General features: G+C 40.4%; 1 protein-coding gene across 3 annotated transcripts; it reads right to left on the minus strand.

The window, feature by feature from the left end:
* On the minus strand, nt 1-27,454 carry C3H15orf39 (chromosome 3 C15orf39 homolog). Of its 3 annotated transcripts, none has more exons than XR_010090465.1 (4): nt 27,068-27,454; nt 10,519-13,959; nt 282-2,026; nt 1-245 (listed from the first exon to the last, which is right to left on the minus strand). XR_010090465.1 is itself a non-coding variant. In XM_063449270.1 (4 exons), exons 2-4 carry the CDS (start codon nt 13,910-13,912, stop codon nt 2,023-2,025), a joined length of 3,432 nt encoding a protein of 1,143 aa, XP_063305340.1. In that variant the 5' UTR covers nt 13,913-13,959; nt 27,068-27,454; the 3' UTR covers nt 1,937-2,022. The 3 variants fall into 3 exon arrangements, 2 of the variants coding, with proteins under 2 accessions (XP_063305338.1, XP_063305340.1); XM_063449270.1 differs by lacking the exon at nt 1-245 and adding an exon at nt 9,149-9,182 and having other exon boundaries at nt 1,937-2,026; XM_063449268.1 differs by having other exon boundaries at nt 1-2,026.

Consider the following 27,454-nt stretch of genomic DNA (forward strand, 5'->3'; position numbering starts at 1 on the left):
GATAAAATAATCTAGATTTATAAAACAATAACTTAAACACAGAATACAAAAATGACAGAATCAGAAGTTTTAGAACAAAACAAAACACATGACACTACAGATTAAAACATTTAATTCAGTTGATCAAGGCCAATTGGTATTAAGTGTTCTCTGACCTTTGGTTATGCAGTATAAGTACACTAAACATTTCAGTAGACAAATCTGTTAAGACTCACAAGTTACTCCCCAAAGAATATTTCTAAGCTCTATGAAATACCGGTAAGTGTGCCTTGAGATCTTACCACGTTGAAGTAAGGAGTACCCCAAAGTTGTGGCCAAGTTCAATTTAGTGACTGCAAACACATTGGAGCAGGGCTTAGTGAGTGCCTATCATCATGTTGTAGGGTTCTGTAACAGTTAAGGTTTTAACTTTATTTAGTATAACTAGCAAATATAAGATTCTATGAAGTGTTGAAGAAATGTATTATATTTGAACATACATGTTCAAAATCCAGGTAAAAACTGCACACACCAATACGAAAAGAACAATATTTGTGCCGATTCTGGATTCCGTGGGACTGTCTAGTTATGACCAGACTTCTGCGGTGCTCAAGTAATTTTCAAGTTCTTCTGGAGTGGTGTGTATATGTGGAAATGTTTTCACATGACTGCACATGTGCATCATGGGAAAACAGGTAGACATCAACACCAATGTGTATAGACTGGATTGAGACTACCCAAGTTTTAACTATATGGATAGATCTGGATTGCTACCTCCCAATGTCAGTGATATACCACATGCTCTTGCATATAAGCAGCAAATATATCTGGCACTCAAATGGGTGGCATATGCCAAATTTGAATTGACACAGATATGAAGGGCTGTGTTTTTTGTCCAAAGTGGGCATTTGTCAATACAGAAATGTCTACCCATCTTGGTGTAAATTAAGTCACCATAATGGAGTTCTCCGTACTTACGGTTGCCTTTTAAGGTAGACCTGTCATTGTACATTTCAAATGTTGCAGCAGCTATAAGGCACTGAGAGAAAATATCACCTTTTCCCGTAGTAAAAGCAGTAATTATTACCATTGCGACCTAATCTCTCATGTGGCAATGAAAAATGCTGTGGTTTAAAAAAATTAAAAACAAATTAAAATAAAAAAATAAAATCGGCTTTTCAAAAACCCGAAAAATTTACAAGAATATGTATTGTTAAAAACATTACAAACACCTCTTATTTAATATTACAAGCAATGTTTTCTCATCTGAAATGAACATCACAATAAATAAAGCCGTTTATCGGCAACATACTAGTTTTAAGAAACATAAGTAAAAATTACAATCCTCTTATCTTCCAACCATAAGCAACCCTCCTCCCAGACGTTGCTCTTGGTTCCACAATATTCACCATTTCAGCCTTGGAATAGCCCAAAGCACAGACCCCATTGAGTCTATAAGACAAATCCAGGTCTGCCTGTCTGATTACAAGTTATGCCTTGGCTTTCTTAGCAGCAGACTTTTCAAATCTGAGCCAGCCTTTCTCATAGTCCTGCAGAAGTTCTAAAAAGTAGCGAGTACCGGGCTCGTCATCATACCACACCTCGTACTGAGTGTCTTTAGGATTTTCCGAGGGTCTGTGAACCTGCACAACTTTTCCACGAAACCAGGTTTCCCGCTTCCCATCATCAAATAAATGAAGGATCCGTCTTCCGACTAAGTTCGGATTTCCCTTTCCTGTACGTTTTCGAAGACCCCTCCTCCTCTTTCTGTAGGGGCATTTTTTATACTTCCTGGCAACTTTTTTTTTAAGGCACATTTGTTTTTTCGGCTTTCCATCTGCTCCCTTATCCTGGGAAAGCTTTAGTTTTTGAGCTCTGTACACATGGTTTCCACAGGGTTGTGAAATCCTATGTAGCTTCAGGATCAGGGAGGAGTCTCGTTTCTGGGCTGAAGCCTCCTTTTTGGGAAATCCTTCTGATGACGATTCTAAAGTTTCTTTTGGCTGGGACTCCCCCTTCTCTTTCAGAGAAATCTGTGCGCAATTACCTGTCAAAAGAAATACACTAAGCATCAGACGGAAGTCTGGGGGACACACAGTAAATTCTATTAAAAAAAATAAAAAAATATATAGAATAAAAAAAAAGAGGGAAGGATAAAAATGAAGGATGAATGAAGAAAGGGGGGGGGGAGAGAAAAAGGAATGAAAAAGAAATAAAAATTAAAGAAAACTAGTAAGCAGGTGAAATTAAACATATTGTACGTATTGTAAGAGGATTTTAAAAGAAAAAAAATTACCAAGAAGGACACATTAAATATCAAGTAATATTTGAACATTAGAAGTGCAAAACACAACCCCAAATATTAGGCTGCATTAATACAACACAAAACTAGTGTTCAACTGAATGTGAAATTGAAAAATAACATCTGAGATCTGGATAATATACAGTTAAACCAATTACACTGACTATTGTTCTTTCTAGGCTCAGTTATCCTAGAGGCAGGGGTCTATCGAGATCTTTACATTTACTTTAACTCCATTCCATACACCACAACCATAGTTCATTCAATCCCAATTTGCATACATATACTAGCAGTCAAATATTTCAGCTTCTTTGCTTGGAAGGGTCTTGGGTTTAAAGCGACAATGTAGGCACCCAGACCACTTCAGCTCATTGAAGTGGTATGGGTGCAATGTCCTTAACCCTGCAATAGTAATTATTGCAGTTATTGATAAACTGCAATAATTACTATCCAGGGTTAACTCCACCTCTAGTGGCTGTCTATCAGACAGCCACTAGAGGGCTTCTTGGTTTGAAACGGACCTTTGGTTTGTTATCGGATGCTGGAGAACCTCCAGTGTCAGATTTTTTTCCTCATAGGAAAGCATTAAATAATGTTTTCCTATGGGGAAATCCTAATGTGAGCGCGGCCACTGAGGAGCGTGGGCGGAGTCTGACCCAGCACTGAGGGACATCGGCGCTGGATTCAGGTAAGTCACTGCTGCGTGAGGGTGGGCGCGAAGGAGAGGGGCACTGTAGGATTCTATAGTGCCAGGAAAACTGCTTTGTTTTCCTGGTACTATAGAATCCCTTTAACCACTTAACTTCTGGAATAAAATAAAGGGGTTAAGCATTAACTCAATTTTTTAAAAAAAATATATATACTAAATTGGAGCAAACTCCTTCTAAAAACTGTCTTGAAAAATGGATAACTAAATAGGTGGCAACATCCAGTACAAAAAAAATAAATTAAAAAAATATATTATAATCCCCAAACAAAGTTGAAGTTTAAAATCTAATGGGATAACATTGTTTAAAGCCAATTTAAATGTGCTTACTTAAAATATGTGCAAGATCACTATATTGTAATGTCACAGATACAGTTGTGGTTGTAATAGTTCCACTAGACAGATGGTCCTCTGTGTGCTGCTGCTCTCAATCACCACTGTAGTTAGCAGCGTGAGGAAGCTCTGCCCATTTGGAGATGGCATAGATGATGCGCTTCACCCTGATAAGCTTCTTCAGATGACCGTGCCTCCAAGCGTGCAGTGGTAAATTCAACTTCCCAGTGTGCGCCAACTAACTAGCTCAACCCCCAATTTAAATTCGTGTCTGGGGTTCTATTGCCAATGAAACACTAATAAATAACTGTCGCGCAAGTGGCCTTTGCAGTAAGCCGCCATTTAGTAGAATTAAGTGTATGTCTGTGTTAAAATAAAATACAGCTTACTGTAATAAAAATATGAAAGATATAAATTGTAAATAATAAAAAAAAACAAAGATAAAAAAAATTATGAAAAACTCGGAACACTTGCAACAACAACAACAAAAAAACTATTAAAAAAAAAACTAAATAGATCAATAGTGCCTAACTACACTAAGTGGACACAACAGTAACTTCTTTCTAGTGGAAAATCTGAAAATAAAAGAAATAGGAAATAGGACATTAAATATATAGTTCAGCGTCAACATGAAGCCTATCGGAATTTAAAATGTTTTATTTACATGCAACTAATATCCTGCATTCCCAGCTTTGCACTCAACTTTTTAAATTCCTCTACTCTTTCCCTCTTTAGATAGAATTTTTTTCATTCAGCCTCTAACTATTTTTGATATTGCATTTATGTTTTTTTTCCACGCACTTATATTATCTAGTCCACTGTGCTAAACCAGTAAGGGCAAGTTAGGATAACACTGTTTGTGTAGCTGATCACTATTTACTTTTTATATAGATTGTTATACATTTTAAATGCATAGTTTCTTGTAAAATATTACTTTGCGGGTCTGACTGTCACATTTAAGAGATTCCTCATTTTTATTCTTCTAAAACACCTTTTTGTAAAGTAGGTTTTTAAACTCTATAATCCCCTAAGGATATGTCACTGATAATGGAATACAGAGAAGAGAAGAAATGAAACAATGTTTCTATAACTCCGCTTTATTTGCAATGGGATTATGATGCAATTTGCTTAAAGGGACACTCCAAGCACCCAGACTACTTCTGCCCATTGGAGTGTTTTAAACGACGCTGGACGTCCTCATGCTATGCTTGAGGTCCTCCACTGTCGCCGGAATCCCCATAGGAAAGCATTGTGTGCGCGGCCATGCGCATTAGGTCTCCCCTGCCGGCTGATGTCGGCGGACGAGGAGCGTAGGCGGAGCCTGACCCAGCGCCGAGGGACATCGGCACTGGATGCAGGTAAGTCACTGAAGGGGTTTTAACCCCTTCAGCAACATTGGATGAGGGGGTGGGAGGGAGAGGGGCACTGCAGAGTCTTGCAGTGCCAGGAAAACTGATATGTATTCCTGGCAATGGAGAGTCCCTTTAAAGTGCAATATAAATTGTAAAGAAAATGGAGCATTTAATGATTTATTTATTTTAACACCTGTAGATGAATTTTAATGCTTTATTCAGTAGTGTAAAGAGTCAGTTTCTCATGGACTACTAAACGATGTTAGGACATGTCAGCAACACCATTAGGGCGAATTGACATGTCCTAACGTCTTGGTGTGAGCAGGGATAAATCAATCAATACCTGGCACTCGCCTCGGTCAGCTGGATCCGTATTTAGTGGCCCCAGACTGACAGATGAACGGTATGCAAAACTCAAAGGTATTTAAATACCAATTGCTGCAATGCGGTGAGAGCAGGGTTAAATTCCTGCTCACACCAGAAATCCCAGGTATCAATCGATACCGGTGGCTCCAATCAGTCAGAAAGGGCCACCCAAGGCTGACTGATGATCTGTATGCAGCCATTTAAATACCTTCAAAACATGGCCGTGTTTCTGGGGTTCCATGGGCTTAAATAAGTCTCCTAGGGATAGAGTTAGGGGTAGGGTTATGGCAGACATAGTGCTACGGTAGGATTAGTGATAGTGAAGGGTAAAGGTAAATGGATAGTGTTGGTGTAAACGTAGGGTTGGTATACCGTCAGGTAGGGGTTGGTATACAGTTGGCATTAAAAGGAACACTCCACTTCCCATATTAACCCCTTAAGGACCAAACTTATGGAATAAAAGGGAATCATGACATGTCACACATGTCATGTGTCTTTAAGGGGTTAAAGAGAAAATAGAAATCGCTACTTAGTAAATAAATTCGCAATGCTCTCCTAGGGGGTTTTAAAAGATGCTGGACGTCCGACTCCTCATGCAAAGTGTGAGGACGTCCAGTGTGGTTTCATGCACTCACGCTCCATGAAAGGCCAGGAAGTGCCTCTAGTGGCTGTCTGAGACTCTGCTATGTAAACATTACATATTCTCTGAAGCTGCACTATTTGCAGCTGCAGAGCTAAGGGGGCACGGAAAAAGAGAGTGCACTTAGACCACTTGAATGAGATGAAATGGTCTGGATGCCTATAGTGTCCTTTTAACTACCAAAAAGTATTTTGACCATTCATAACACTGGATGCGTGAAAAGCATTATAAGCTAAATGTAATGTAAAAAATTAGCTATTGCAATGCATTACTGGCTGCTGCTTGGCTGACAGGGGTTGTTATTAGAACCAAAGATTGAACTGAAAATGTGCTTTGAACACACAAGTGTTAATTACATTAGCAGACACATTGGGATACTGAATTATGAACCACCAAAAGAATAGAGGAAGAATCATGTGAACAATTCTACATGGTATTCACACATTACGTTACGTAGGTTAGATTACAACTCATTATTGCCATTTCGTTAACCCCTTAAGGACCAAACTTCTGGAATAAAAGGGAATCATGACATGTCACACATGTCATGTGTCCTTAAGGGGTTAAAGACTATAGTGTCAGGGATACAAACGTGTACAGGGAGTGCAGAATTATTAGGCAAATGAGTATTTTGACCACATCATCCTCTTTATGCATGTTGTCTCACTCCAAGCTGTATAGGCTCGAAAGCCTACTACCAATTAAGCATATTAGGTGATGTGCATCTCTGTAATGAGAAGGGGTGTGGTCTAATGACATCAACACCCTATATCAGGTGTGCATAATTATTAGGCAACTTCCTTTCCTTTGGCAAAATGGGTCAAAAGAAGGACTTCACAGGCTCAGAAAAGTCAAAAATAGTGAGATATCTTGCAGAGGGATGCAGCACTCTTAAAATTGCAAAGCTTCTGAAGCGTGATCATCGAACAATCAAGCGTTTCATTCAAAATAGTCAACAGGGTCGCAAGAAGCGTGTGGAAAAACCAAGGCGCAAAATAACTGCCCATGAACTGAGAAAAGTCAAGCGTGCAGCTGCCAAGATGCCACTTGCCACCAGTTTGGCCATATTTCAGAGCTGCAACATCACTGGAGTGCCCAAAAGCACAAGGTGTGCAATACTCAGAGACATGGCCAAGGTAAGAAAGGCTGAAAGACGACCACCACTGAACAAGACACACAAGCTGAAACGTCAAGACTGGGCCAAGAAATATCTCAAGACTGATTTTTCTAAGGTTTTATGGACTGATGAAATGAGAGTGAGTCTTGATGGGCCAGATGCTCCATCACACGCGTCCAAGTACTCCACAGCGTGGCTGGCAAGAAAGTGTATAAAAGAAGAAAATCTAATGACATGGCCTCCTTGTTCACCTGATCTGAACCCCAATTGAGAACCTGTGGTCCATCATCAAATGAGAGATTTACAAGGAGGGAAAACAGTACACCTCTCTGAACAGTGTCTGGGAGGCTGTGGTTGCTGCTGCACGCAATGTTGATGGTGAACAGATCAAAACACTGACAGAATCCATGGATGGCAGGCTTTTGGGTGTCCTTGCAAAGAAAGGTGGCTATATTGGTCACTGATTTGTTTTTGTTTTGTTTTTGAATGTCAGAAATGTATATTTGTGAATGTTGAGATGTTATATAGGTTTCACTGGTAAAAATAAATAATTGAAATGGGTATATATTTGTTTTTTGTTAAGTTGCCTAATAATTATGCACAGTAATAGTCACCTGCACACACAGATATCCCCCTAAAATAGCTAAAACTAAAAACAAACTAAAAACTACTTCCAAAAATATTCAGCTTTGATATTAATGAGTTTTTTGGGTTCATTGAGAACATGGTTGTTGTTCAATAATAAAATTAATCCTCAAAAATACAACTTGCCTAATAATTCTGCACTCCCTGTATTCCTGACACTATAGGGTGAAAGTAACTTGTAGGTCCCCCTTGCATTGCGTGGAAAAGGTGATTTCACTCAACTTTTTTTCCCACGCCATGGCAGTTTTGCTCCGGCTGGCTCCGCTTCAATGGCTGAGATCATCAAACGTGATGATCTCAGCAAACCTAATGCTTCCCCATTGGAAAGTATTGGGAGGCTATCGCGGCAAAACGCCAAAAGTGCGCCAGTCAGCATCTCCTCACAGAGATGTATTGAATCAATGAAAATGCTATGGGGAACTAGGAAGCGCCTCAAGTGGCCATCTTAGTGACTGCCACTAGAGGTATTATTAGACTGCAAAAGAAACACTGCCTTTTCTCTGAAACGGCAGTGTTTACATTAAAATGCTTGTAAGGACAGGCTGTAGGCACCAGTACAACCTTTTAAATCCCCCTTTGTATTATTACTTTCAAGCTATAAGTCCATTATGCTCTGTTTGTTGCAAAATACAGTGCTGTGCAAGATGCATTGACTGTTTTTTTAGGACTGGGGGCAAATAGATTGCAGACAACAAAAATAAAACTTTTCAGTTAAAAAATAATGCACTGCTTTGGTCAACACCAGTGGGGAAGAGAGAGAGAGAGAGGGAGGGAGGGGGATGGGGGAAGAGAGAGAGAGAAAGAGAGAGAGAGAGAGAAAGAGAGAAAGAGAGAGAGAGAGAGAGAGAAAGAGAGAAAGAGAGAAAAAGAGAGAGAGAGAGAGAGAGAGAGAGAGAGAGAGAGAAAGAGAGAGAGAGGAAGAGAGAGAGAGAAAGAGAGAGAGAGAAAGAGAGAGAGAGAGAGAGAAAGAGAGAGAGAGAAAGAGAGAGAGAAAGAGAGAGAGAAAAAGAGAGAGAGAAAAAGAGAGAGAGAGGTGTGGAGGAAGAAGGTGAGGGAATGAGAGAGAGTGAGGGTGAGGAAGAGAGAGGGTGAGGAAGAGAGAGAGGATGAGGGAAAGTGAGAGATAAAAGAAGATGAGGGAAAAGAGTGAGAGAGAAAGAAAGAGGGGGAGAGGGAGGGGGAGAGAGAGAGAGAGAGAGAGAGAGAGAGAGAGAGAGAGAGAGAGAGAGAGAGAGAGAGAGAGAGAGAGAGAGAGAGAGAGAGAGAGAAGGGCAAAGAGAGGGCAAAGAATAAGATGGAAGGAGGGAGCAGGAGACCGATAAGGAGGTAGTAAGCAACAGAAAAGGCAAAAGATAGTGAACATGAGCACTGCGTGCTAGGAGGGGTTGTTTAATAAGTTATATTTTTGCTTTATTATCTTATCATTATAATACCATCCTGCTATAGGCGAGGTCTGACTACATTACTGTATGTTCCAAAAAAACACACAGTAAAAAGCCATGTGATCTCAATCATTTCCTGGGGTTTCCTACAGTTATCACTTTGGTAACAAAAGGATCTGGGACATTGATACAAGAAGGAGACAAAGCACACACACACACACACACACACACACACACACAGGTACATACATACACACAGGTACGCACACCTACACTCACATCCCCACAGCTTGGTGTTGTGTGGTTTGAAAGGAACTCATACGTACTTGTGTGTATGCAGCCCAGACTGTGTAGTGGAACCTGGAAGAAATAAAGTATAGGGACATGAACCCATCGGGCACAGCAGAGAAACAGGAAGGTCCCCTGAGAGCTAATCCCACTACAAACAGTCCCAGAGCAGTCTGTAGAATCATGTGCAATCATTACAGTCAATGTATCCAAATATAATAGTGTGACGGCAAAGTGATTTCTGGTAGTAAGGGATTAACCAGGAGTGCAAAAACCCTCTCGGCAGTCACAAATAATGTGGGCAGAGCTTTAGCAAAACAAACCTGCTGAATTTCAGCTGACAGGTGTCTATGGGCTTTTTCACCTTCAATCTCTCAAAAATAGGTTAGAGCTAAAATAAATAAATCAGCTGACTTTCCCATTGGGCAAGATTTTTAGCATAATCCTAGGAGCGCAATAATTAAATATATAAATAAAATAAAAAAAGTAAATGGGAATTTCAATTAAGTTTGCTATAGAGATTAATAACCCGTTAAAGATGTATATCTTAAAAATAAATTAATAAAATAATAATTTATTTATAATAAAAAATAAAAATAAAAAATAATTATAAAAACAATTGCATGCTGGATCAGGGAATTACCATAGCAACTGTATTCTAAGATATCACTGGGAATATATCATTAGAATATAATATACAAAAAAGGATGGATGAAATTCACATTATAGAAATGATAGGTAAACGGTAAAAAGGTAGAAATGATAAGGCAAAACCCAAAAGAAAAAAAAAATGTCAGCATATTTTTTAATAGTTCTTTTTAAAGACTCTTGCCAGTTCTGCCGCACTGTTAGATGTGACGCCTAAAGGTCATGCATAACTAAATCTTTGTTCTTTAAATATTAATACATATATATATATATAATATCATTCTATCAACACACAAAAAAATTTTTGATTTTGTAGTACATCCTAAATGTGCTTTCATTGTCAATGTCGGCATTATAATTGATGGGTAATGGTTTTATAGAGCATATAATTGTACAGACCGCATCCTACAGTGCGCTATATTTTTAGCCCAAGCACCATTGTAGTATATAGCGTGTTATCTACTACAAGCAGGTAAGGTGGAAATATTGGAGATAGATACAATAGAATTATAAAATTCCAGCAAATGCACAACGGAGACAACAAGGATCAGTCACGGAAAACAGCACCAAAGGCAATATTGCAGATGTACACAGTAATTTTGTCACGGCATAGCAGTACGTGCGTTGAGTCAGACTGTTTGCAGTTCCTCAAGACTCTGGATTTTCAGTATCCTTTTGGACCTTACTAATGGTGTACAACAGAATAAGCAAACATTGTGACATTCGTGAATACTGCTGTTCTAAAGAATGCTGTACTCACCAAGCTGATTCTGGACGCAGAATCCCCAGTACAGATGTAGTAAATCCGGATACACATCAGGGAGTTGTTTTAATGCAAGTAATTTTAACAAGCGTGAAGGGCAGTCTTTCAGCTTTTTCTCCCGCAAGAGTTTTTCCTCAGAAAGGGTTGTGGGACGAAGTTCCACTTTGTGTCTCTGCAACACCCGATCTACGGACGCAGACACCAACTCTGTGAACAAAACTTCTTTTACCAGATAGATAGGAATAAAGATGGCACCTGCCCTGATGACATGAGGAAATGGGCATCGTCGTGTGAACATGAAAGTTTCCAAATGGGATAACAGTTTATGTAAAAGCATACGGACTCCGTCAAAGGTCAACCATAGCTCGTGGTCTTGAGATGGTTCAGATGTTCTGGAAATTGCCTTGGACTTTACAGGAGATTTTGGTCTTTCGGTTTCCTTGGATTTTATAAGCCAGTCCTGGAGAAGGGCAGGAGGAGAACATGTAACAGAATTTGAGATGGCTGCACGCACTGAATGGTGTAGCTCGTTGAATTGTCTCCCAGATCCACCCACTGCAGTTTCGCCACCACTGGCCAAAGACACATTGGCCTCCCCAAGTGTTGGAGAGGACTCAGGAGCACTTGGTGGTAGAGAATGCACGGATTCAGAAAGCAGTGGAAAAGGGCTGGGCAAAGTTCTTGTAGCAGAATTACATTCAGTTAATTGTGTTTCTCCTCCATGAGGGCCAAGTTTCCGAAGTTTGTACTTTTTAAACAAGAATGATTTAGAGCTGTGGAAGCCATTTCCTTCATTGTCTGGCTCTGAGGCTGGGGACACGAGGGAAGAATCACTGGGATACCTTGTCCTTTCTCTTCTAGTTTCTTTGGAGCATACTAGGAACGGAGTGGAACAGTGTGAAAGATTGTTAGAAACTGAAGGAGGAACATTTTGTTGGGAGCAGGTAGCATTTGTGTAAGGAGGAAGCAGAGAAGCATGAGATGCACATTTTGTGGGAGACTGGACAGTACTGACAAATACAGATGGTGAGAAGCAGGAACTGGAATTTTGAGGAAAACATAGGACTGATGTCTGTGAAGAGCTGCCAGTGGAAGACTGCATAAATGTAGACTTAAGACAGGAAATTGTGGTCTGTGGGAAGCCATGTATTCCTGCTTGAGCATTAACTTCTGTGCAAGCGCCCATGGAGACCTTTGCGGAACTGCATGCAGTGGAATGCTTTGTGGTGCTCAATGGATATTCTGTGACCACCTGTGAGGTGGATGTCTTGGAAAGCTCTAAGGTACTACTACATGCATTATGAGAGTGGTATGCTCCTTTATTATGTGGAGAGCAAGGATGTAGTGTTTTTTTCAAGCTTAGATCAAGAACCACTTCTTCTACTTCTGTTGGGTTTAATGAATCAGGTTCAGCATCAGTTTCTTTAATGTTCTTAGATTTGGTGGGGGATTGATGACCATGATGTTTCTGAACACGGTCAGGTGTGGAGGGTTCAGTCGATACCTTCTCATTTTCCTTTTTTCTTTCTGGTGTACTTAATCGTAAAACAGACTCTTCATTTTTCCCTCCATGCCCTCTAAGTAAAGGAAAAGGATGGGGAGCTGTGCCCTCCAGATAATCCCGGTATGGAGCAAGGCTGAAGACATCATTAATCACAGGCATGGGAGGGGAACAGGGACCATTATTGTCTGATTCAGGCTCCAAAGAATCTGAATGGCAGTGAACTTTGGGACTTGGCAACGCAGGCTCTTTCTCATTGGATCTCAGTTTTTCACCCCTTGTACCAAGCAGGTGGGATTCCTGAGAGGACCTCTCCGGGGTGGAGAGACAATGTCTTACATTTTCTGAATTCACTTTGGATTGCTGAACAAAAATACCATCACTATTTACACAAACACTTGCATCCTTATTAATGTAGGAAGTGTGAGAATTGAAGGTGCTGTTCTGTTGTGAGGCTAACAAATTCTCTTGCACAGTCTTTGTAGAATGCATATCTCCACTGGAGACAGAAGTAAGAAGATGTGAACTCTGGCCAACTTTTTGCATTGAAGAATTTCCATGAGCTGCACCAACATGACGTTCTTTGTGGGACTCACGGATCTCTTTAGATGGGGTTACCCAAATATTTCTGTTCAACTGGGTCATTCTAACTTGAAGCTCCTGGTCCATGGGAACAGAACTTACACGCATATCCCGCTTTGCACTATTTAAAGCAAGCTGCATCTCTCTATTGACCTGGGTTGAGCACACATTTTGTACTACATCTTTCTGTATGGTGGCCATTCGCTCTTCTCTGTGAGCATACTTCTCATTCATTTTCAAATGCCTACTTGTGTCACTCATGCCCATGCTCAGATCTCTGTTTACCTGGGCCAGTTTTACACCATGTTCCTCATTTGGGTTAACAATTGTGCTCATGCCAAGATATGGCAAAAAATTTGTATTTTCATTGTAGTTGTAGAAGGTGGATTGGTGTGGATAACTTACTCCATCAGAACTGTAATGTGACCTTGGGTGTACTGGTCCCAATCTGCTGTCAATATTGTCCTGCAGAGCACCAGACATGTAGTTTTGATGCTTGTGAGTGATTGGATTAAATGCAGAGCTCTTTTGCCTCCCTATAGCAGTCTCACCCTGTGCATAGAGAATTAGAGGATTTGGTTGAGCAAAGGGGGTGTAGCGATCTATAAAAGGCTCTTGATGGGAAGATGGTACTGCTAAAGCCATGCTTACATCCTCTTTTTGCCTACAACTTCCGGTCATTTCCGGTACACCAAGTGGTAATTTCCCATGTTCAGCAGTGTGGGCAGAATGAAGTTTCTTGTTTACACCAGTTGGATATATGGGGGGAGATGGATAAGCAAAGTGAGCAGAGTTCCATTCAACAGTTTGAGCGTGTATGTGAGGTGGCCTTCCTTGGACAGAGAGACCACGTGTGCCATAGTTTGTGTCCACAAAATTAGTGGGATTCATATATATGGGACGTGGCACTGCAAGTGGGGGGTAAACATGAGAGGAAGGCAAGGGATAGCGCAAGACTTGATGGTGTTGCTGCACCTGTAGGTGATTCCCTGACATTTCATGGAACTGTGAGTGGTTGTGGAGCCTCTCTGCTTCCTGCCTCTGGCACCTTACAGATGCTTCTTCTGTTCTCAAGTGCTGATTTAACGCATTACCCGTATACTGCAAATAGGCTGTGGTCGAACTCCACGGGTTGGATGTACTATGCTGGTCGAAACCAGGCATAGAGTAAGTGAGAAAGGATTTGTACGACAGCATATCTTCATGGGATGTCTTTTTCATAGGACATTTCTGTGGTTCGGCTGCCACCCGTGACATCTTACCATAGACCAGGCTGTCCTGTTCACTTGTTTGCCTCTTGCCAGCCATTATGTCCACTGTTTCTGTAGTTCCACTTTGAGGCAAAAGCCCTTCCCCTGGGGGGGAAAAAAAACAACACAATAACATTAAAATACAAGCAATACATTGTAATGAGCAGTAGCAGAACAATGAATCAAATAGTAACCCAGTAGTATACAGTGTGAATAAGAAAGATATTTAGATACGTATTGTGGGTGAAAAGACACGCATAGTAACAGTAAGATGGTATTAAAATCAAATCAAAATAGGAACCTCTAAAACGAACAATGTATCAACAAAGGTGGATAAAAACAAACAAAACAGTTGGCAATAAAATCTGGCACCTATTTAATGCAAGCACATCATTTCACAATGCCAAGATGCCATATGCCCCTAGGACTTTTCTCAGAATCCGAAAACAGTTGGAAATAAACGCCAAATGGAAATCACAACACAAGCCAGCTCCACAAAGTGAGGATCTGAGAAACGGGAAAATACATTGCCCAGATGATGAATATATGTTAACTTGGTACATAGGGAGGTCCATATTTTTTATTTACACGTATGCACTTTAAATGCAATTTGGCTGCATAACACTGGACGAACCCGAACCGTGATGATTTTAATTGAGCGTCATCAATCTGTTTATGCAGCTTGTGATTGAGGAAGATGTGTGCAATTAATAATCTGAGTACACACTGGGATAGTGGCAGCTTTATTAAAACGCAGGAGATATATTTGGCAAGTTTTTTGTTTTTGTAAAGAATGTTCTTCACTACAGTCTGCACACTATCAGCACATTGATAATGCAGTCTGCTACACCAAACTTTCCAACATTATAGCCTCGGTTCTCTCCAGTAAACCAACATATCAATTCAGGATTTATGTAGTTAAGGTGAAGCTAATAATTACACATTAAAAACACAGTAGATGTGAATTTTGACGACTTAGCATTGGTTTGCTAGGGAACCTGTCTGCTATTTCCTATATTTTCAAAATTGGCTTTTGATACCAGGCAGAACGGTAATGAAACGTAGGTGTTAAAGGCCTAACAAAATATCTGGCTCTATTTTTGCAAAGTAATCACACAGACGCAAAACTCAGCATGAATAATTTTATCACAAATTCTAAAAGCAAGTTTCTGTCTTATATGTCATTTCCTACATACTTCAAAGAAATGTAGTCAAATGAACACTTGCCAGAAAGATACAAATATTTGCTTCCCAGGATTTTTAATATTATGTTTACTTATAGTCAACTGTGACAAAAGCTCCCATGCCATGGACTTTTGGAGAAGCTTGAAGGCCAGCCTGCTGGCCACTATGGGCCTGGTCTCAAGAGTCTTTGAAAGGGGCTATAGTCACTGTAGGGAGGTGTATGGGGCTACGGACACTTTCTGTATTTCCCACTCTGACTAGATGACCTCTTGGAATTGTCTGGATTCATTTTAAACATCGAGCACATGACCTGGAGATACCCTCAAACACTCTGGAACTGTTCCTCGGTTTAGGACTGTGCAGAGGTACAACCGACCTTTATGTGGATATCAACTCCAAATTGATTGCTATTTGGAGGGGAGGTCGGGAAGGCACGGAGGCATCATAAGATACCTGGGTCTTAAAAGCGCTCCCCAGAAGTAAAGGAACCCCTTTTTGGAGACATGAACTAAGATGCCACGTGCCTGGAACTCCTCACTGGATCTGAGATTACCCATAAAACTTGAACATACTGTAACTTGGCAAGGATTCTCCGATCAGGGAACTATTTGGACACATAGGGCACTTAATGACAAACTTGCCAGGGATATACATTGTGTGGGGTACGATCCAAGAAAAGGGAGTTCTGTTGAACATTCTGTATGTTGTGCCTCTAAGACTGTGAGGGCACAGCATGGAGCCAATTGTGTTATCTGGGGTTAAGTTCCCAGACATAACGGCACCAGGGAGGGACAATTGTACTCCACATTGCTTTGTATGGAGACCCCCCCTGCGGGGAGAGTCAACACCGTTCTGTATTAACGGCTTTGTGCTGTGCAATAAAGGTTATTCTACCCCCTCTATTCGGACTTGTATATAGAAATCTACAGTCTCTGCTTTACAGGAGAGAAGGTCTCCTGAGCTATAAACACTGCAGCCTGGTCCGGTGGAAGAGGTCATCAAGAGACCCCAGTCTGAAGTGTTCCAGTATCCCTGGCAGCAGGAAGGAAGCTGACCTGGTAAAGGTACTCAGTCAGTCAGAGTACAGGAGGTCCATCACACTAACAAATATTTGAGATGTGTGAAAAAAATATATTTTTATCCTGCAACTGAAAATCATTCATGTCAATTGTTATAAGCGGTGTACTTTGCACCTGGCCTTCAGCATAAAGAAAGTATACTAAAAATAGGGCAACATTAAAAGGTACACTATAGTCATCAAAACAAGTCAAACTTGATGAAGCAGTTTTGGCATATGGATCATATCCCTGCAGGCTTATTGCTCAATTTAATTTAAATCCTAAATAGTAAAGAATTGAGGAATGAGATGGCAGAGACATGACCTATACACTAAAACTGGGCATATAAATTAATAGTGAATAAACCCAGAGAGATTTTTTTCTCTCAGATTTTTTTTTTTGCATTTGTTTATCTTTCTATTTACTGCAAATAGTGCCTAACCTGCAGTTATTAGTCTAACCCTGTGCCATAAAGATCTACACCATTAAATATATATTAAAAAAATCTTACTTATCACTAATCCAACAGCAAAGCCATGTATTCGCAGCAACTGTCTCTGAGAGATCATCACTACTAACGATCTATCATCCACCCACTCCAATGCTTCTCAGAGAGAAGCATTGGGACACATGATGCGTGCATGGTCATCATCAAAATCTCCCAGCAATGCATCTAAGAAGTATTGAAACCATTCCCTCAAAAAAAGGGACAGAAAGCCAGCTGGAAGGTGTTAACAAGAGGATGTGTAAAAGTGACAATTTCTCTTGAAAACAGCACACTAATAAAATAAGAGAAATGGATCATTAACTCGTAAAGCAATTCAGCAAGATCAGGTGCATTAGGGGTTTAGAATGCACCTTTAAAGGACTTTATACAGAGCCACAATGAACCCATCTCTTCCTAAAGGGACACTATAGCTACCCAGACCACTTCAGCTTATTGAAGTGGTCTGGGTTCAGTGTCCCTATTGCACTGCAATGTAAAACATTGCAGCTTTAGAGAAACTGCAATGTTTACATTGCAGCACTATGACAGCCTCTAGTGGCTGTCTACTAGACTGCCACTAGAGTGGACGTCCTCACACTCTGCTGTGCTCACTGATTCAATACTTTCCTATAGGGACGCGCAGTGCGCGCTCAGCACTTGCCACGCATTAGTGCCCACATGCCAAGTAACATCGGAGGATGCGGAGCTGCAACCAAGCGCCGAGCGAGATCGGCTCTGGGATCAGGTAAGTAAATAAACCCATTATTCACCACGGCGGGTTGGGAGCAAGGAAGGAGGGAGACAGAGGAAGCTATAGTGCCAGGAATACAGCTTTGTATTCCTGGCACAATAGTATCCCTTTAAGCCCCATTCCTACTATGCACCCTATGTGCAAAAGCATAGAAGCCGACATTGGTGGTTTCTGATTTAACATTCACACCTTGCTATATTTGCACCCCTGGTAAGGCGTCCTGCCTTAGGAGGAAGTGGTTTATATGAGGAACATGGTCGTTACAAGTGATCCTCATCACACACAAATTTGGTTATAGATCAGTGTGTTGCAAGAGTCTTCTCTCGCTCTGCTAAATAACAAGAAAAAATTATTTGTCCTCCATTTATTATTTGTCCACAATATTTATGACAAGATGTTTTTCATCTGGGCAGGCGTGTTGAAGCTAGACCTTGAGAGGAATTAGCCTGTGTAATATTGGTCTATATCAACAGATAATATTTTGACAAAATATTCCGCTTAGTTTATCTAAAACTATATTAATCTTGACATCGAGCTCCAGGCTGTATTCCTAAACAAACCTTGGATCTGCATTGTTTAAATTGGGTGTGAATACAGAGCAAGATATGAGTTTCCAATATTTGTTAATACACAATTTATGCAAACTGACATTAAAGGCATCCTAAAGCATTAGGAATGCAAGCCTGTGTTTCTAACACTTTAGTCTCTAGTTATATAGGTCCCCCGATGTGTATATAAAAGATTTTTGCTTACTTTTTTTTCCAGGGTTGAGGCTCCCTTGTCGCTACTTACCTCTTCTCTTCCCGTGATGTCATCGAGGAGGCATGCTCTCCTCCGCCGTAGTTCAATCCAAAACCCCTTAAAAAAAAGATCATTGGGGGCCTGGTGCACATGTGCAGTGAGCGCCATGCAAGTGTCCAAGCTTCTCCATAGGAAAACACTAAATTAATGTCTTCCTATGGGGGCTGCAACATCACGTGACCAAGCTTTACTCTGTCATTGCAGCAGAAGCACCTCAAGTGGCTGTCTGGAAGGCTTAACCCATCAAGGTTTAACCCAGGGGTGCCCAAAAGGTAGATCCTCAGAGGTTTTAAAAACTACAGCTTCAATAATGCTTTGTCATTCGAAAAGTATTTTCAAGGCATCATGGAATTTGAAGTTCTACAACATCTGGGGATCTACCTTTTGGGCACCCTTGGTTTCTGAAAAACGGCAATGCTTTACCCTGAATAGTTAAAATGACAGGACCACTGCACCCAGGCCACTTCACCAAGTCAAGTAGCTTGGGCGACTTTAGAGGTCCCTTAATATTGACCTAAAAACTGTTATTAAACAATCTTAAAAGGAACTTGCCACTGTCCATGATTTTTAACATTATGTTCACTTACCCCTGTGGTCAACAAATATTTATGTATTTGTCAGTTGTGAAAAAGAAAATTATCCCGTATGTTGGCTATTGCAAAGTTATGGTTCTATAGAAGGAATTCACTATAGCACATGTTCTCACACCTGTAAGTGTTGCTCAGGTAAGTGTGTTTTGGAGTTACCTCTGCCGTACTCTTCAACCCAGTAAGTTCTTCAGTAGCCTTTTCTGGTGTGATGTACCTATAAACTATCACTTTGACATAAGTGAGATCTCCTCTTTAAATCTTTATTCACAATTAAATATGATTCAACACAATCTACGTAGACAAACTCTCTCTTTAAAGCGCTACACTAATTGTGTAACGCTTTGTGTATTTGTGTATGCGATGGGTAAGCTGATCATACAGCCCAGGTTTTAATGCATTGCCTATTTAGTAATTAACATACAGTATAACTAAAAGGCAATCTATTCAGAACTCTTAACTCTGGGCTCTACCATAAACGGTTTCGTTTAACCATCACTAATGCGGTAGATCTCAGTGATTACTTAATACAGACACTAGTCTGTTGCCAATTTTATTTCCAAAACACAGGGCTCAAAACTGCATTCTTAAGCGGTTTCTAGCTATTTCTGTTTCCGCAACACATGCATGTGGTTTTATTGTAGGCCGTGCTGTTGAAAAATTGCAACACAGTCAATACTACGAGCAAAGAGAGAATTTTTTGTAACGTTTTTAAGATAATGTTTTTTTTTACTATAAACAGTGGCAGAGTCAAATTGTTGGAACATATTAAATTGGGAATATAGAATATAGAAGAAACACTCTATGTCAACGTGACAATGTTTCTTGGAACCTCAACCCAGAAAATGAATTGAAGAACTTAATGGGTCGAAGAGAATGGCAGAGGTAATTCTAAAACAGATTGCCTTTTGGGCACATGTTAAACACTACATGGGGCAAAGGATTAATATTTGGAATGCATGATCATCTCATCCATAGAATGTACCGAGAGTTATTCTCTGAAGTATAGACTATATTGAATTCAAAATAACTTTACAAAGAATTTTAAATTTTAGGTTTAAAAAGCCAAATTGAAAACAAAGATGGACTTGAAGAATTTTTCCACATCTGCAATTTGGCCTAAAATTTGAAATTCTCTTTGAATTCCCAACAATTCACGCTTTCGTGAATAACCCTGAAGCATAAAAGGAGATATGGTGTGTGCACAGGAATTGCCAATCACTACTAATCCAATGTTTGTCCATGAAAGGCACTGAAATTAATGCTTCTCAAACATTGGACATCAGCACAATTTACATGTCATTGAGTCCGGAGCCCATAGTGGCTGTCTGCCTGTCAGACAGCAAAATGTAAACAGTGCCATTTCTAAGAAATGACACAGTTTTAATTTGCAAGGCAACAGAATCAGCATCTATGTCCTGAATCACTTTATTGAGATCATTTCAATTGGCTTTGGCTGTCCCTTTATGTATCTTTTTGTATTAAAAAAAATATAATAAATGCAAAATACAATAAAAAAATAAAATAAAAAAAGCATATCTTAAGCTATTACAGAGAATTTGGAAGTGTGCGAATCTTCACAAAATTTATTTTTAATAAACCGACTTGTCACATTTTGGGTTTACCACGTTTCCTTACAGAGGGCTGCTGTTGAGCACTATTCTTACTGTGTGGGCTGCACACATGTGCGTTTCAACACTCAGCACAGACCCTGTTAAATAACTGATGTAACATAATGAAACCTGTGGGATTTTCGAATTGTACATAAAACCCACGGGAGCTGCAATAGTACAGCACTGCTTTGGAGCATAAATAGTCAGAGTGCTGACAAAAACACCGAGCCCCTAACCACCTAACCAGGGATCTGGGATGTATGAATGTATTCTCCATATAGACAAGAAAGGGATACTAAATTATTTGACATTACTGGGGCAAGGTATTTCCTTAAAGAGGCACTCTAGGCCGTGCCATGGTTACTGGACCAGGTGTCCCCTAGTACCATCTCATTGTCAGTGGAGGCTCCTCACTCAGTGAAATCAGTCCAAAGACAGACAGCATAGATTGATAGTGAAGAAGTAGGAAGTTCTGCTTTCGTGATGTGTGTGAAGAAAGGTGCATTGAAAGCACCCTGGGGTAGTTTTTATAGAGTATATAGTGCTTAGAGTGACCTATTAAAAGCAGCCATCGACCATGCAGGACATGGTGCTTCACAAACCGTGGTAACCCAAGGAACACTCCAAACATAACAACACGGCTCTGTATAGCCAGTGTGCCCCACCCCCATTTTAGTAGTCAAAGCGTTTTTGAACGATTTGAATTCTTCCATGGGCTTCGCCGGACACCGGACACACATACTGCTCCAGTATGTTATACAACATATTGATTTAGAGTTTAAGGTTTGTCTTGTTTAGCTATTGTACAATGCTGCAGAATATTTTGGAGCTATACAAATAATTGTATTTGTATGACTATTGAACGCACTAAAGAGATGATTTGGTCTGCAAACTAATAATGTCTCAGCTTGGTATGAACTTTCAGTATACCATACCAGAAGAACTGGAACTACGTGAAAGAGAGAGGAAAGGGTCATACCGTGCCTTTTAGAGGTTATGCTGCTCATAGTAGGGCTCACAATTTCCGAACAGCGCTAGCAGTGGAGAGTGAAAAATTTGCCCGAGCCAAATAGAAATTCAAGGCTTGCAATAGCGAGAGACTTTTTTGCATGGCTACTAGCGCAAGACTTGAAAAGACTTAGCGTGTCCCTTTATTAACAATTTACAGCGTATAGCAGACAGTTGACACACAACTGAGTTTTCTGAAATGCATTTGTCACATATTTTAATACTTTTATCTCTCACTCTTCTAGACGAATACAATGTAAACAAAACAAATCCCAGGTCTGTTTTACAAAATGTATCTTGAAGTAGGATTTCTCGAGACACACTGACCTTGTGCAAAGATTATGTCTAAATGCTCTAGACTGGAGATAGTGAAAGGGTAGATCCACAACTGCTGCAGAACTAGCCTCCAGTATGTACCTTTAAGGCTGGCAATGAATCTGGGGAGTTGAAGTTCTGCAGCAGCTAGGGGTATTTTTTGGCTACCCACGTCCTAATTAAACAAATATTAAACAAATACAGCAGCTGAACAGCTGGCTTACACAGTCAAATAGAAAATGAGATTCTGTAAGATGGTCGTTCTCCATGAATACAATTTGCTATAAATTGAGGATACAATTTTATTTGTGTTTTAATTCTACCAAAGGAAGAGCAGGCATGTGCTACACACTGACCTAAAAACAAATTCTTACTCTACTACAAATACACATTTTAATGGCCCTGCTCCTGGTGTAAATCTGCCTCTGTGGTTTCCCTGCTGCAGGAAGGCTGTGCCAAATGTGTTTAGCTATGAAATTTTATTATATTGATGTCATTACCATACGCACTCACACAGAAGCAATCAAGGAATATTTATATAATGCATTGCTTCATGGGATGTACTGCTAAAAATGAAGGTTAGAGGGCAACTATCAGCTCCCATGATATTTAATACAAGGTTTACAAAATGTGTTTTTATAAGGTGTGAAAAAAAAAAAAACGATATGTGGAAATCCACACCACTTCATCATGTGACTGGGCAACTCCATCTTAGCTCCCTGTCAGTCATTGTTATAGGCTCTGTCCTGCGCCTGGCAGTCAGTACAAGAGGAGAAATTAAAGAAGGTTTCTATTTCTGCTCCTAACTTGCAGCGCGTGTCCTCAATATGTCAGGAAGGAAGGAACTGGGTTGCAACATAATTTAAAATAAGTTACAAAAGAAAGCCAAGCAAATCTGAATGGTAAAATTTAGAATGAAAAAAAAAACTCTGCTATATCTCAAAACAGCTTGCAAAAGCTTCAGATCTCTTCTGAAGCCTTTGCAAGCCCTCCCCTCCTAATCCCGCCCAGACTTTCTATGACTGTCCAATCACAGACTTCCTAATGCAGCTCAATGAGAAGTCTTCGCAAGTCTTCTGCCTCAAGTGTAGCTTTACTGTGTCAAACTAAACCAGGAAGTAACAGAACCTGCTTGATTGACATGGATGGGTGGTGCCAATTTCTATTGAAATCTGAATTTTTTTTTTGTAGAATGAATAAACAGGAACATGTTTCACACATAAAGCACTTTAGCCATCTAAAAGTTCTTTAGGGGTCTGGAATGTCCCTGTAAGATGAGAAGTGGGAATAGGATACCTCTTCATGGATTGACATTACTTAACTGGTCTAGGAGACCTGGAATTGTAAACATTATAAAACAAGTGAAAATATTATAATTTTCCGGCAATAAACTCTGAAAAGCTTTCCTATCATTTCCTAATACACAGATCGGCATAAGGGAATGTGGCAATGCGATCTTAAGGCATGTGAATTCAGCTGACCCAGTGTATGTGATTTGTAACATGATCTGCATATAAACACGTGAGAATCGCGGAAGCGCCTCTAGCGGTTGTCAGTGAGACAGCCACTAGAGGCTGGATTAACCCTCAGTGAAACATAGCTGTTACAGCTGCAGGTTTAAAACCTGGGGGACCTGGCACCCAGACACTTCATTGAGCTGCGGATTTTATTACAATAGTTTTTTTATAATGCCCTAAGAAAAGGTGAAATGCGTTGTGAGTGGACATATAGAGAGGGGAGTATGTAGAAGATCAACAGCTATTCTGAGTGTATTAAGATGCTGGAATATTTAAAGGGACTCTATAGGCACCCCGATCACTTCATATCAATGAAGGTGTCTGGATGCCATGCCCCTGTAGTTTTAAACCTGTAACTGAAAACACTGCCATTCTGTAGGAATAGAATGCTTATATCGCAGGGTTAAAAAGATTCTAGCGGCTGTTTTCCTGACAGCCAGTACGGGTGCTTCAACCCCAACAGGTAAATTAAACTCCGGTATTTCAATCAGATGGTCTCAGAGAGACCATTTGATTGGTGCAGCTTGGGGTCTCTAAATGTTCTCATCCGGAGAAACAATGGACTGGCTAAGTTCATCAACACCAAAAATGTGGACCGGCTAAACGGAAACCAGTGTGGCAAGGGGTGAAAGGTAAGTAAATCACATCTTTGAAATGCTCGTACGGCTGGGGGGGAGGGGGGACCTAAAAAAGTAGCGTTAGGAATGCATGCTTGTATTCCTTATGCTATATTGTTACTTTAATACAGTTTCTGTGACACTAGAGGTCTGAAGATTGCTGTCTTAAAGCGTCAGATCGGAGAAGACCAGCACCTACAAATATCACTTGTTCAGGACTGTAGAAGTATAAAAACAGTATAAATTTATCTTTCAGCTTACAACACCTGGGCAACACAGAAATAATAATAGCAGTAATCATTTGCATTGTTTATATTAAATCAGGTGATTTGGGACTATGCTTTGCATGATATAGTGCTGTGCTTACACTTAGTTGTTTGAACGGATTATAAAAAATAAATAAATAAAATTCTTAGTTGCAGCCCTACACATAATTAAAAAAAATTATTTTACTATAGACCTCTATAGATCAAATAGTTCCCAGGTCCTACATAAGTATATCAGGCTCAGTATAAAAAAGTATGGGTATTTCAAGGGCCTTTTCTGGGAATAAATATCAATATGTGATTATTGAAAAGATGGTGCACTGTTGCAAAATGAGGGTAATCAACAATGAGATGCCTCTGCGGATTCTATTAGTTTCCATGGTGATTGAGCCATTTGTAGAACTTTGCAGCACTTTTGAGAATGACACTTTAATATCTCCCCTTATGTAACCAAAACATAAACCCTAATCAAGGGGTAGACAACCTCCAGCACCTTAGATGTTGTGGACTATATCTCCCATAAGTCGTCATGCTGGCAAAGCATCAAGGGAGATGTCGTCCACAGCATCTGGAATGCCGAAGGTTACCTACCCCTGCGATGTGTCCCTCACGGACACATAAGTGCTGAATTGAAAGCTCATATAATGTCAGCATATTAGGCAACTGCCACATATACCCGTTACAAGACTGTATGACCTAACCAAAAAAGACTGATAATCACCCTGCCATTGCTCATTCTCTTAGCAAACACTACCCAACCAAGCACCCTGAAATTTTAACACCCGGTCGCCTATTTGTGCATAGTATACACTCCGATGCAGTCTGCAAGCTCAGGCTGGCCATTTTGAACTATTCTTTGGATCGGACCAGCCCCGGCTGTTCAAACCATTAACAGAGTGGTGATTCTACATCATGCATGGGATCAGGGCAGTTAGAGCACTCGGAGCCGAGCTATCCATGGACGCCTTATATGTGTATGTGTATGTTAAGGCGCCCTGCTGTCTAGCGGTTAATTAGATTAGCGGTAGTCAAAGATGTCTGGGTGGGATCTAAATTGTTCTAGTTAATGTGCATAAATATGTGCATTGTAACCCAATAAAGCATTCATGTTTTCACCTTTGATAAAGTCTCAATTGACGTTTGGGTGGGCTGCTACATATCATTGAACACTCCGCGGGAAGAGGAGAGAAGCTTTGGTGGAGATACTCTGGTCGAATATCGGAGCTCCGTCACATAAACCCTAACCTAGACAGCCTGGGGCAGTAGATTAGGAGGGCGTGCGCACAACATTGTAAGAACTAAAGAAAACCTGGTGTAGACAATCAAAGCAGCTAGTTGGTTTATTTCTTTCAATAGATTGTCAAGATTAAGCCCTACTCAAATGCAGATAAGAACAGGTGGGATGCATTGATGTGTCCCCAAGGGACAAAACAGCTTAAGTCACTTAAATGACCCAATTGAAAAAGGGTTGTTTAGGTGTGAAAAAAACCAAAAAAGATGTCCTCAGGTAATAGCAATAGCCTCCTCCATCACAACTGTAATCAGAGCAAGTCACTAAAACACAAACTGCAGGAAATGTTTATTTATAAAAGATTTTACCAGGAAGGATGCATTGACATTGTTCTTGTTTTCAAGTGTGTCCTGGGTCCACAAAACAATATAACGAGAATGTAACATTGTGGGGCTAAGTTATGGCATAGTTTCTGAGAGGATTATACCGATTTGACTATTCTGGGGTAAAATGTTAGTTCCTAATCCCGTAGTGAGTTCTCCTTTATTTTAGTGGAAATAAAAATGGGTCTAAACATAAACACAGATAAACCAATGGATAGATGGTATTTGGTGCTATGAAACACATTTGACTAGAGTTCTGTTTTGATGCTGCTGTGTAATAAAATAGCTGCATCTCAGAGGATGTGTTTATGGGAGCAGAAATTCCCAAACAGGCAGCGTTTGACCCCTGGTTAGTCTGATTCATATACTGCCCTTACACAATAATATTATGTGGTCCAAACATAACTGCAAATTACAATACTACCTTGCCTTCACCATGTGCTACTCACTCCATAGCAACTGCTCACTGTATACAAGCTGTGTATGTGATCACAAAACCAGGGTCCCCAAGAGATTCCAGAGCTTGTACACATATAGATGCAATGCAAAACAGATCACTGTACTAATATGCACATACACAAAATGGAAATAGAAGCTTATTATCATCAGTATATTAGTGTCACTATTTATGTATGGGCATTGAGTCAGCTGAATGGTAAATACACTACACTAATAAACACAGTCTCTCTCTTTAACCCCTTAAGGACCAAACTTCTGGAATAAAAGGGAATCATGACATGTACACCCTCTAGCATGTAAGCTCATTGAGCAGGGCCCTCAACCCCCTCTGTTCCTGTACGTCCAGTGGTCTGATCTCAATTATGTGTCTGTTAGTCCACCCATTGTACAGCGCTACGGAATTTGTTGGCGCTATATAAATAATAAAATAATAATAATAATAATAACATGTCACACATGTCATGTGTCCTTAAGGGGTTAAAGAGCCCGACACATTTAAAGCCACATATCCATCCGTAGACACATGCAATACTTGTATTGCTCCCTTTAAGACTGCACTGTATATATTTCCAACAATGAGCTGGGGATTAAATAAAATCAGCATTGCCTAATATAGAATGCAGATGCCACAACTCAAAGCAACAAACCTATCATTTTCCAGATAACTATATATACTGCATTATGCACACATAATTAACTTAACCCTGTGGAATCTAATAATAATATTAATGTGAAACTCAGTTGTAGGGTAAAGCAGCACACTTAGAGCCCCATAGAAATCAATGAAGATGTCTGAGTGAACTAGGAATTTATACCTTGATACATAGAGACCTTTAAACCAGCTCACACACCAAGTTCTCTAATGTGGTCAGAATTCTAGCCACCACATGGGCACATCTCCTCCCACCGCCAGTATGTCAACCTCACTTACTCACATGTGCTTTTCACGGATAGCTGGGGAATGTGTTGGCTGTGCGATCCTCAGTGCTGCAGGGAAGGCTGCCGGAAGAGTTTGTCCCCAGATAACGCAGCTTGCTAAACAGCTAGTGGTCAGTAAGCAGGCTGGTGGTGTAGATCTACTCCAAGTCGTACAGTGATAACAGGTCCTGCAATGATGCAATGCTGCTGGCTGAACTTCTACTTGCAGAGCACTTTGAAACTTTGTGCAGAGCCTTTCCCAGCAGGGGTCCCTGGTGATGTGCTGCAGCCCCACGTATTCCTCTGCAGCCTGGACTGTGCTGTGAGATGCTCTACAGGGGACCATGGTGTTAGAGGCACATTGTGAGCCTGGACATCCTGAAGGTATTAGGTGAGGGGAGATA

Source organism: Pelobates fuscus, chromosome 3 (assembly GCF_036172605.1).
Source record: "Pelobates fuscus isolate aPelFus1 chromosome 3, aPelFus1.pri, whole genome shotgun sequence".
NCBI lineage: Eukaryota > Metazoa > Chordata > Amphibia > Anura > Pelobatidae > Pelobates > Pelobates fuscus.

Excerpts from the sequence above, each read along its gene's own strand:
- C3H15orf39 (XM_063449268.1), bottom strand. The coding sequence starts at position 13,912 with ATGGCTGGCAAGAGGCAAACAAGTGAACAGGACAGCCTGGTCTATGGT. Across the intron at positions 2,027-10,518 it reads CTGCGTCCAGAATCAGCTTG|GTAATTGCGCACAGATTTCT; the intron begins GTGAGTACAGCA and ends TTCTTTTGACAG.